At 42.5% G+C, this 12,283-nt stretch overlaps 2 protein-coding genes across 2 annotated transcripts; one reads left to right on the top strand and one right to left on the bottom strand.

Annotated features, from left to right (window-relative positions):
- The first annotated feature begins 3,192 nt into the window (after window positions 1–3,192).
- LOC110511808 lies at window positions 3,193–5,486 on the top strand. Its single transcript, XM_021592560.2, has 2 exons — window positions 3,193–3,525; window positions 4,395–5,486. The coding sequence occupies exons 1-2, from the start codon at window positions 3,273–3,275 to the stop codon at window positions 4,961–4,963; spliced, it is 822 nt and encodes a 273-aa protein (XP_021448235.2). The 5' UTR covers window positions 3,193–3,272; the 3' UTR covers window positions 4,964–5,486.
- Window positions 5,487–7,121: 1,635 nt separating this feature from the next.
- On the bottom strand, window positions 7,122–10,543 carry LOC118944496 (CUB domain-containing protein 1-like). The gene is made up of 2 exons (XM_036964123.1): window positions 10,135–10,543; window positions 7,122–9,850 (listed from the first exon to the last, which is right to left on the bottom strand). The coding sequence occupies exons 1-2, from the start codon at window positions 10,460–10,462 to the stop codon at window positions 9,465–9,467; spliced, it is 714 nt and encodes a 237-aa protein (XP_036820018.1). The 5' UTR covers window positions 10,463–10,543; the 3' UTR covers window positions 7,122–9,464.
- Between the last annotated feature and the right edge of the window lie 1,740 nt (window positions 10,544–12,283).

Genomic DNA, 12,283 nt, shown 5'->3' with positions numbered 1-12,283 from the left:
TTGCTTACTAATGAATTGGCACTCTCCTCGAACACTCAACCACTTATCGGTTTCCGGGTCACAGAGGAGAGAGGATGGAGGAAAGAGGATAGACTTTTACCCAAATGAGAAAAGGCCATTGTGTGTGTGTGTGTGTGTGAGAGAGAGAGAGAGATGCACCATTGAGAGCAGACCCAAGGTCCGCTAGAGTCCGCTATTATTTGATGTCAGGATAATAATAGTGCCCTCTAGCGGACCTTGGAGCTGCATCAAGAGTATCATGACTGACTGCATCATCGCCTGCTACAGCAGCTGCACCGCCCTCGGACGTGGATCTACAGAGGGTGATGAAAACTGCCCAGTCCATAACTGGTGGCGAGCTCCTAGCCCTACAGGAAATTTACTCCAAGCGGTGTCTGAGGAAAGCCCGGAAGATTTCCAGAGACTTCAGCCACCCCAGACATGGACTGTTTACTCCCTTACCGCCTGGCATGCGGTACAAGAGCATCAGAGACAGTTTCTACCTCTTGGCCATAAGTCTGTTGAACAGATAGCCCCTGGCTGCCGTCCACCTGCACCTTAAGACTATTTGCACAGAATCTCTGCATTCCCACTTCTCTCTCCCTCTCACACACACGCACGCACACACACACACCTATTTATTATTTACCGCTCTACCTTGCTCCTAACTAGTCACTATTCACTTACTACTTGTAGGGGCGGCAGGTAGCCCAGAGGTTAGAGTTTTGGGCCAGTAACTGAAAAGTTGCTAGATCGAATCCCCGAGCTGACAAAGTAAACATCTGTCTTTCTGCCCCTCAACAAGGCAGTTAACCCACTATTTCCAGGCCATCATTGTAAATAAGAATTTGTTCTTAACTAACTTGCCGTTTTAAATAAAGGTAAACAAATGTTTAAATATAACAGTACACTGACTTATATATTCACAGTATATATTTTTTAACTTATTTTTTTAACTACTGACATAGTATTTTGGAGTGCTCTAGATTTACCACTCATTTTATTATTCCTGCAATGTTGAGGAAGCTCGCAAGTAAGCATTTCATTTCACCGTTTATCCTGTATCTTGTGCACATGGCGAATAAACAATGATTTTAGTGTGTGTGATTTTTTTTGTTGATTTATGACAATCAATGTTTACCTTTACGTTATCTTCCTACACATTCACTGTAAACTGAATTAAATATACAAATACACAAAGTATGTTCATCTACATTATCATTCATTCAAAAGTAAGATTATTTAAAAAGTTGAGGGTCGGTTTCCAGGACCCAGATTAAACCTATTCCTTAAAAAAGGACTGAGAAATCAACTGAAACTAAGTGCTTTTTAGTCCAAGAATAGGTTTTTCTACATCAATGAAACTGGTCCTTACTGTTCAAACTACATTTTAAAAAATTACAACATTCAGTGAAAAAAAATCAACATTCTTTACATACCCTTCAAATAAATTGAAAGCAAACATTTTTTACATAAAAACTTAGCATGGGTGCTGCTCAAATAAAAAGTTACACTTTCCCTATGCAGTGCAAAGGTGCCCACAGCCAAAACACATGACATTATCAACTGTATCAAACAATGTGGGCTTCTTTGACAGACAATAGATTATCAGATACTCCAGTGAATCACACAGAGTACCAGTCAAACGTTTGGGCACACCTACTCATTCAAGGGTTTTTCTTAATTTTTTACTATTTTCTACATTCTTCAAACTATGAAATAACACATATGGAATCATGTAGTACACAAAAAAGTGTTAAACAAATCAAAATAGATGTTAGATTCTTCAATGTAGACACCCTTTGCCTTGATGACAGCGTTGCACACTCTTGGCATTCTCTCAACCAGCTTCACCTGGAATCCTTTTCCAACAATATTGAAGGAGTTCCCATCAATGCTGAGCACTTGTTGGCTAGTTTTCCTTCACTCTGCAGTCCAACTTATCCCAAACCATCTCAATTGGGTTGAGGTCGGGTGATTGTGGAGGCCAGGTCATCTAATTCAGCACTCCATCACTCACCTTCCTGGTCAAATAGCCCTTACATAGCCCGGAGGTGTGTTTTGGGTCATTGTCCTGTTGAAAAACAAATGATAGTCCCACTAAGTGCAAACCAGATGGGATGGCGTATCGCTTCAGAATGCTGTGGTAGCCATGCTGGTTAAGGGTGCCTTGAATTTTAAATGAATTACTGACCGTGTCAACAGCAAAGCACCCCCAACCATCACACCTCCTCCTCCATGCTTCATGGTGGGAACCATACATGCAGAGGTCATCCGTTCACCTACTCTGCGTCTCTCAAAGACACGGTGGTTGGAAACAAATCTCACATTTGGACTCATCAGATCAAAGGACAGATTTCCACCGGTCTAATGTCCATTGCTCTTGTTTCTTGGCCCAAGCAAGTCTCTTCTTATTATTGGTGTCCTTTAATTGTGGTTTCTTTGCAGCAATTCGACCATGAAGGCCTGATTCACACAGTCTCCTCTGAACAGTTGATGTTGTGATGTGATGGGGACGGGTGGGGCAATTTGGGATGGGGGCACAAAAGGCTGGTAGATGCTCACCTCTGGACTGTCCCCAGAGAGAGGGGCTCTGTCTCTGTGGGCCCAGTAAAGCTCTGGTACACATCCACAGCCTGGTCTCCATAGACAACCATCTCTGCCTCATCTCACAGGAGATGTATACAAGCGTGTCCTCGATCGAGGCATAGATGTGGGACTCGTTGTCTTTTCGTGATTTGGGGAACCTCCTGTTGTGATCTGGCAGGAAGCTGGTCCCGTTGGGGTTGTAGATGGACACTTGGTGAGACAACTGTCTCTTCTTCTTCCTACTCAACAGGAGGAAGATCAAAACACATCACATGCAAAGTAGGCTACTGTAAAGAGAGAAAATTACTCAACTGGCCTACCTAGTTAAATAAAGGTGAAATAAATCAAATTTAAAAAATGTACGTGTTCACTTATCATGACAACAATGTCATACATTCAAGTAATCCCTTATTACCATTTTTTTGTAATTGAAAATACCTAAGAGTGTAGCTATAGAATATAGACTAGCTACAGTACAAGTAAAATACAAATAGCCTAGTTAAATAAAGGTTAAATAAAATAAAATCAATTATCTCCACAACACTCCACCGTCACTGTAACACTCCACCGTCACATTCCACCCCAGCAGGTGGTGATAGTGTAAAAATGTGTTTCGAAAAAGAGCGCGTGGAACAGGAAAAACAACACTTGCTAGCAGCTACTCAGCTAGATAACAAACAAAAATGTTGCCTAACATAAAATCATTGAGAATGTTGCTTAACAGGCGATTAAAAGCGGCTGTCGACGAGCTATTCGGGGCAGTTGAAACAACGATAGCAGAGTACCAGCAAGAATTATGCCGTTCAAAAGAGGAGAAAGACCGAACGATAGCGGAGTACCAGGAAAAAATGTCCCGTTCGGAAGAAGAGAACGCCCGGCTACAGAGGCTGCTGGATGTCGTTCTTAAACCAGAAGTAAAGTTGCAGAGACTAGAAGGTGTGTTACTTATTAGCTAAGCCCGTAACAACCATCGTTTTATACAGATACCTAATGCATGTTGAGCATTTACATTTGAGTCATCACTAGCAAAAATGTAATCCAATTGGAGACAGATTTTCATGCGTTTTTCATTCAAAAATCAGAATGAAGAAAATTCGAATTTTCCCCACCAGTAGTGTTTCCACCAAACGGAGTGTGTGACGACGTAGTGCACACAGTGTACTTTTTCATTTAAGGTTTCATGTACCGAATACAAATCAAATGTTCTATATGTTTCCATCACATTTTCAACTCTACCAATAGTTTCGTCACAAACATTGTCCTGTTAAATAGCAAATGTGTCTACTTTGGTCTTGGCACGTGTGTTCTAGCCAACAGCTCACAAATAGCCTACACTACAGGCTGTGCGGGTAAACTAGTCTACATGAGATTATTATGGAAAATAGCGTGAATATTTTTATTTGTCAAGCATCCGTCATCAGAATAAGATCCTCGATATTATTCACCACCCTGTGAAATTCATAATTTATTTAATCTGTTGCCTAATAAACTGCATGGTTTCACGAGTCATAGACGACCATACACCATATCATCTCGTGACTCCAAATTTACTTAATGTGATGTTTACTATATCAATATTTGCACATAAAAGCGTTTGCATCGCCTTTTCTCGCATCACATATTTTACCTACACAAAAATATCACACTGTCGAACTAACAAATGACCTGTAGGCAGTTATACAACTGTACCGAAACTTCCAGTTTCCAACACAAAAGTTACATCTGGCTAGAACACATTTCTTGTAAGCCAGCATCTCAGCATTAGAATGTACTAGCTAAATATATTATGTTCTTTTTCCCCACAGACCTCCAGCAGCTCACTCTCTCCATCTCTGAAAAAGTTTCCCCTGAGCAGCAGGATTGTAGTCCTGGTCTGGGGCAGGAGGAACCTTCTCAGATTAAAGTGGAACAGGAGGAGCTATGGGTCATCAGTCAGGGACAAGAGCAGCTTCAAGCGATGGATTATGATACTGATGATACTGATGATTCTGCTGATACAGAAGCCTTCATATCTACTGCCAGAGTAAAAGGTGACTGTAATCAGAACCCAAGTCAGTCCTCACATCTTTACCAAGTTTTAACCCAACGTGAAGAAAACACAGACAGGGATGAGCTACCCAGCACCACAATGCAAATTGAACAGATTAAAACAGAAAATGTCAGTGACAGTGACTCTCAGCCCCCATCTGCAGTCAATTCAGACTGGTCTGAAACTCAGATTGAGAGTGGTGATAGTGTTGATTGGATGGAGAGTGAAGGACCTCCACCCAAGTCAAAGAGAACACAGACAGAAGTTGGACCAAGAGTCTGTACTAAAGTCAGAGAATCCACAGTGTTGTCCCATTTGAAATCCCCTATCCCCAGTAATGCGTAATTGAGTCTGTAGAAAGTTTGAAAGAACATCTACATTTTCATGTTGCAAGTACAGGATCACTTTCTTGTTACATCTGTGGTATATGCTTCACAGAGGATGAGGAGGTTTTGCTGGAAGAGCATATGAGCAATCACAAACTGTATCGCTGTCTTGGGTGTAAAGAACGTTTTCGATACTCGCCAGGGTCTGACATTGCATAAGAAGACACACCAGGACTCTTGATCAGGATTGAAAATTGAAGACCGCCCCGACCTGGGCCTATGACCTGCAGCCTGAGCCTTTACAAGCAGTCATTTTTTATTTTGAAATTGTAAAAACAATGTGAATGTGAGGGAGGAGTAGCCTATATTTTCGTGATCAAACTTGATTAAAACACTACAGCAGTTTTTGCTGAAGAAATTACTCTGGTAAAATGTTACAGTTCCATATCCTAGTAAAGGAAGCCTGAGTGAGGCCCAATGCAGTCTGTGTATCCTGAAAAGTTGTTTTTATATATCAAATAAACTATTGAATGGAGAGTGTACCTTCTAATGCATAGTTACCATATGTACTCAAAAGGCTGGTTTCTCAGACCAGCACTTTCAATGGATATTAAGCACTTTCAATGGATATTAAGCTCTATTTTAAAAGGAAAAATTATAACCACATAGGTGCTGCTCCTGCTACTTTTTCTTCTTGGGGATGAATCTGTCTGAGAAACCATCCCAACATTTATCATGAAGGGCTAGAGAAAAGGTAGCTCACTTACACAAACCACAGCCAACACAACCACCATGAGAACCAGCAGAGCTGCCACCACACTCAGAATGCTGGTCCGAAGCAGGTCTTAGGAACAGGAACACACACAGGTCAGTATTCACTGATATCCCATTATCAACCCACTCACTAACATAATAATGTTTCAAATCTGGAGGCTGATAACGCTTATTATAGAAAACATTAGGAACACTCTATGACAGACTGACCAGGTTAATCCAGGTGACAGCTATGATCCCTTATTGATGTCACTTGTTAAATCCACTTCAATCAGTATAGATGAAGGGGACAAGACAGGTTAAATAATTATTTTTAAGCCTTGGGCAAGAACAGGGTATGGTAGTAGGTGCCAGGCATATTGGTTTGTGTCAAGAACTGCAACGCTGCTTGGGGTTTTCACGCTCAACGATTTCCCCTTTTTGTCAAGAATCGTCCACCACCCAAAGGACATCCAACCAACTTGACTCAACCAGGGCCTGTCCTTGCCGTTCTGCCGCCTGCCGTAGAATTACAACATGTTAATCACATTACTTTAATATTAGAATGTATCCCTATATTAGTACATTCAGACTGTTATACCTAATAGGCAACAGAATAGTGTTCTTAGAACTCTGAGTCTGAGAGGAGCCGCTGAGATTTTAAAGCTGACAGTAGATTTACGATGGCTTGGTAATAAGACATTCCATTCCATGATTAGTGTCTGTGTGCCTGTATGTCAGTGCCAGGGAGACCCAATCTCCTTTTTCTCTCCCATATGCAGATGAACACTGAACTTAAATCATTTGAGCGAATGACCTAGTGTCTATGTTACATTACTATTTCTGTATAAACAAGAAGTAAACGACCTTGAGACAGAAACCTGTTGCGATGTAATCGTGATGTCTGTTGCATGAGAGCACAATGTACCTTTGTATAAATTCTCTCATCTGTGATTTGTCATGAACATCCAGGAGGTTGGACTTTGCTATAAAATGCTGTGGCTTTGTCCTGCTGGTTGAGTTCTCAGGGATCACCTCCAGGGTGGTTACTGACCAACCCCATTACTGCACTAATTAAATAATAAAGTTAAATTGTTTTGAAGAAATCTAAAAGTCTCTCATTTGATTAGAATAATTCCACCACGCCCTAGGCAAGACCAAAAAATGTTGCTACCACAAAACTAGAATACTCCCAGTAAGTGAAAAAGAAAAGTTTAAAAGCCTGCACCAAAAAAGGTCACCCAAAAGGCATTGGTCTGTGCTTCCAAGCCCACTGAGGTGTAGCCTACAGTGTTGCCTGAAATGTAATTCTATGAATGCCCATCTATTTGGTAAGCCTACCGTTTGTAAAACACAAAAAATGATGACAGGACCAAAAAGAAGACTTCCAAAAGATGGCGGCTCGTGCTTACTGGGGTGTAGCCTACCATGTGGCCCCCAATGGAATTTGATGAATTCCCATCCATGTACTAGGCCCACTGTTTGTAAAACAGGCCGTTGCATTGGCTTTATTAGTACGGATTCCTGTGACTAATCAATTTTTTCTATTTAAGTTCTGATTATCAGCGTGAGAGCCCCTTCTGCATTGCAACTGCCATCCTTTAATAGCAAAGAACACACATAGTCAGACAGCATAGACATAATAAATCGTTCAGCTTTGTCTCCTTACTCAAACCCCAGAACCATAAACCAATCCTCCATATCAACAGGCATATATCAAATTGTCATTTAGATACAACCAATTCTAAATACAACCAATCCTATCTTGACAAGATCACAGAGACACGCTGACTGGCACACAGACATTGTGGAGCCAAGAGATATGTTTACACATGATGATACTTTGACCTCTCCCCTCTCTGCGGCCCATGCAACTTAGTCTTGACATAGAACAGATAACTGCAACCCTGCCACAATATTATACAAAAATAACATTCTTGATGAGAAGTAACTTACAAACATATGATGAATGTAAAACATCTTACATATGTTACCAACAAATTCTGATTATTCCACAACAGGCCACATACTCGTTCTACCATATACTATATCCGCTACATGACTCATGTCAGATCATTGTTTGGACGGAATGATGATACAGAGCCATAGCGATGTGTCTCCAATAGAACCCTGGACAAACTCACTGGGAATGGACAAGCAAAGTGGGCACTGCTTATCACAGGGCGGCATCAATGCTCACCTAAAAATCCCATTTGCCACTGGTCGAGAAAAATTGTCATTGTTTGGTCAGTTTGACTCATAAAATGGCCAGTTTAGCTCATAAAATGCCACCCTCGTCAATCTGCCGCCGTAGGCAGCTGCATAATCCTACCTACTGAGCGAGTCCAAGCTCCAATGAATTCAGTTTGTTCTGAGGGGAAAATGGAGGGGTGCAACTCAATATTAGAAAGGTGTTCCTAATGTTTGGTATACTCAGTGTAGTAAGACCAGACTGAACAAAATATCAGAGAAATGCTGAGAAACATTGAGCGTTAGATTTTCACTGAGAGGAGATAGAACAACACTGCTTATCATGACTGCTCCACACGGTCGGTCACTCACTCTTGTCCTTGTGCAGTGTGATCTGTGTGAGCACGCTGAAGTCTCCTTTCTCAGGCATACAGTTGGACATGTTGAGGTAGAAGCTCTCTGAGACAGGGATCTTCCTGACTGCCTCCTCGTCCTCCCGCTGGCTGTACATCTCCTCCAGGGAGCCCAGGATCTGCACCCTGATCAAATCACATTCATTTATTTACAGCACATCATAAAGTGCTTTACAGTAATCCGGCCTGGACCCCAAGACCAAGCAAGGAAGAAGCAGGACCACAGTGGCCAAGAAAAACTCCCTAGAATGAAAAATCCTAGAGAGGACGTCTCAGAGGGGTACCCATCCTCTTCTGGTTGTACCTGATGCCCGTGTGGCGGTTGCTGCACTTGGGCTGGCTGATGTTGTCGAACATGAGGTGAGCTTCCAGCTTAGAGGGGACATCGACGATCCAGGACACAGTGGAGTAGGACTTCATTCCCACATGCCAACTAGGGGTGGCCAGAGAGTTGGTACTCCTTGCTTTGGGCATACCGTGACAATGTATCTCTCTGTGTGTACATCAGGGGGAGAATACCATATTTGTAGTTACAGTGCTACTTTTATATAAAACAATTTATTAAAGATGTAACTTTATAGCCAAAAGTATATGTGGACACCCACTCGCTGAACAACTCATTCCAAAATCCTGGGCATTAATTTGGAGTTGGTCCTCCCCTTGCTGATATACTGTATCAGCCTCCACTCTTCTGGGAAGGCTTTCCACTAGATGTTGGAACATTGGAGCCTTCTCCGATCCTGTTCATCTCACAGTTCCTTAGGATCAGGGAGAAGGAGTCCCGGCGTTTGGCCGGCTGGAGGTCCGACAGCTTCTTCACCACTGCGAACCACCGTTACCATGGTGATACTCCACGGCCGGCTCCTTCTTCAGGCACAGCGGCTGGGTCTGACCCAGGAAGACAACCGTAGCGTTGTGTTTGGGAGGGACCACAAACTTTCACTCCATCAGGTCATCGTCAGGGAAACTATTCGGGTAGTTTGGAGAGAGCAACTCCAAAGATGACGTCCCTTCCGGTAAAGTCACTTTGAGGACAGCAAGTGCTGAGGGACAATGATATGTTGATGAAGTGTCAGAAAATACAAGGTTAACCAGGTCCACTAAAAACATACAGACATAAGTAATCCATTTATATTAATGAAATTAAAACAATGTGATTTTACTTCAGTATTCTGAAATCACTGTCTGACCAACTCGCATTTGATTTCCTCTCCAACAGAAGTGTTGAACATGGTGGGGTTCAGTTTCCGTCTTCCGGTGACCTCCAGAGAGAGCCTGCCCTGGTTCAAGACCTGAGCCCCAGAGACAGTAGTACGTCCCGATGGCAGCCTCCCCTGTCCTCTGGAGGGCTAGCAGGGTATACGTGTGCTGGTCTGGACATCTCTCAGAGGGCAGGATCTGTCTCAGCCCCATCTGGGTGAAGTCCAAATGGAACGCCCATGGAACCGGGGGCTTCAGGTTCCAAATAAAGGTGAAGTTCTGGAGTGGAAGCATTCCGGTTCTAGACTCAATGGGGGTGATGTCTCCATTACAGGACCTTGTGGTACAATCTGATGGAAGGAGGGTAGGAGTTAGAGGAAGTCAATACAGAGACGCACACACAGGTATGATCACACACACAGTCACATATGGACTATGTATTATGAAAATGCACACAGGTATCCCACTTGTAAGCACTATGTAATAGCAATATAACTACAGTGTACAATGTGCCTATACTGTAATGACACTGTATTTCTGTACCATGTGGACAAGCTATAGACACTCTAAGGACACTATGGACATTCTAAATACCATGGGACCACAACAATTATATATTTCATAGAGTTCTCACCTATTTCCCTGACCACTTCCACAGTGAAGACTTCCTCTGGTTTGGGGCAGGTGAACTCCATGTTCACAGCAACTTTGGGGTCTGTCAGCAGCACCACATAATCACTTCCAGCCCTGGAACAGGACTTCTTCAAGCTTGTACCGGTGCATACCGTACACTTTGACCTCCTGCTGCACTCTGAACTCTGGCTGATGTTGAGAGTAGTGCCCTCGTCAGGGGTGAGGGTCAGTGTCACACCCTCTGAAAGAACAACAACCAGGGAAGGGATTGATGAATTAAGGTAGAAGAGTGGCATCAGTTGGGGAGGCAGGTTTGTTCTATACCACATGGGTATTTTACATAACCATACCTCTATCAAAACTATATTAATTTGTACAAAACATAGACAGAGACTTAGAATACAAAACCATGTCCTTTTTTTCTCTGACTGTCAATGAAGACTACTACTCAGTAGACCGAAAAGACAACTGATGTTTTTCTCAGCCTGACCAGAAGTCCTTTTTTTACCACAGTGTGTTAGAAAAGACTCCTATGACTGAGGGAGTGGGTAGGGAGATGATCGATGTCAACAGCTTGACTCCACTTCCACGTCTGTGAGCTACGGCCTACTGAACAAACATAGGCCTGGACGTTCAACAGTTCAAACGGCCATGTGATGCTGTATCCATAAATGTCCTTATCTTCAGATAATCACTCTCTTCCTCTCCCTCTCTCTCTGAAGCACACACACACACACGCGCTCTCTCTCTCTTCTTCTATCTGTCTGACTTATGCTTTCCCCAAAACCTTACCTAGTAACATAGCCGAGATATAATCTGATTGTGTGACTGTTTGACAATGGAGATGTTACTGGGAAGCTGTAACGACTCTCGTTTGTTGAATGAAGAGTGGACCAAGACGCAGCGTGGAAAATGTTCATGATTTTAATATTCAAAAAACACACAAAATAACAAACGTGAAAACGAAAGCGAATATTTCTGTCAGGCAAAAAACACTAAACAGAAAACAAGATCACACGAAACGCAAAAGGAAAATGACAACTCATATATGATCCCCAATCAGAGACAACGATAGACAGCTGCCTCTGATTGGGAACCACACATGGCCAAAAGCAAAGAAATAGAAAACATAGACTTTCCCACCCGAGTCACACCCTGACCTAACCAAATATAGAGAATAATAAGGATCTCTAAGGTCAGGGCATGACAGAAGCCCTATTTGTCCCTCGCTGTTACATGTACAGCTATTACAGTCCAGCTGTCACTGTTGACACTGGGATAAGATGTGTAAGCTACAACTTCTGGATGCTTGACTAAACATTATTCTGCCTACCTAGCTACAGTGCCTTGCAAAAGTATTCGGCCCCCTTGAACTTTGCGACCTTTTTGCCACATTTCAGGCTTCAAACATAAAGATATAAAACTGTATTTTTTTGTGAAGAATCAACAAGTGGGACACAATCATGAAGTGGAACGACATTTATTGGATATTTCAAACTTTTTTAACAAATCAAAAACTGAAAAATTGGGCGTGCAAAATTATTCAGCCCCTTTACTTTCAGTGCAGCAAACTCTCTCCAGAAGTTCAGTGAGGATCTCTGAATGATCCAATGTTGACCTAAATGACTAATGATGATAAATACAATCCACCTGTGTGTAATCAAGTCTCCGTATAAATGCACCTGCACTGTGATAGTCTCAGAGGTCCGTTAAAAGCGCAGAGAGCATCATGAAGAACAAGGAACACACCAGGCAGTTCCGAGATACTGTTGTGAAGAAGTTTAAAGCCGGATTTGGATACAAAAAGATTTCCCAAGCTTTAAACATCCCAAGGAGCACTGTGCAAGCGATAATATTGAAATGGAAGGAGTATCAGACCACTGCAAATCTACCAAGACCTGGCCGTCCCTCTAAACTTTCAGCTCATACAAGGAGAAGACTGATCAGAGATGCAGCCAAGAGGCCCATGATCACTCTGGATGAACTGCAGAGATCTACAGCTGAGGTGGGAGACTCTGTCCATAGGACAACAATCAGTCGTATATTGCACAAATCTGGCCTTTATGGAAGAGTGGCAAGAAGAAAGCCATTTCTTAAAGATATCCATAAAAAGTGTTGTTTAAAGTTTGCCACAAGCCACCTGGGAGACA

Source organism: Oncorhynchus mykiss, chromosome 3 (assembly GCF_013265735.2).
Source record: "Oncorhynchus mykiss isolate Arlee chromosome 3, USDA_OmykA_1.1, whole genome shotgun sequence".
Lineage (NCBI taxonomy): Eukaryota > Metazoa > Chordata > Actinopteri > Salmoniformes > Salmonidae > Oncorhynchus > Oncorhynchus mykiss.
The sequence above is the reverse complement of the archived record's forward strand: the minus strand, read 5'-3'. Positions and strand labels throughout refer to the sequence as shown.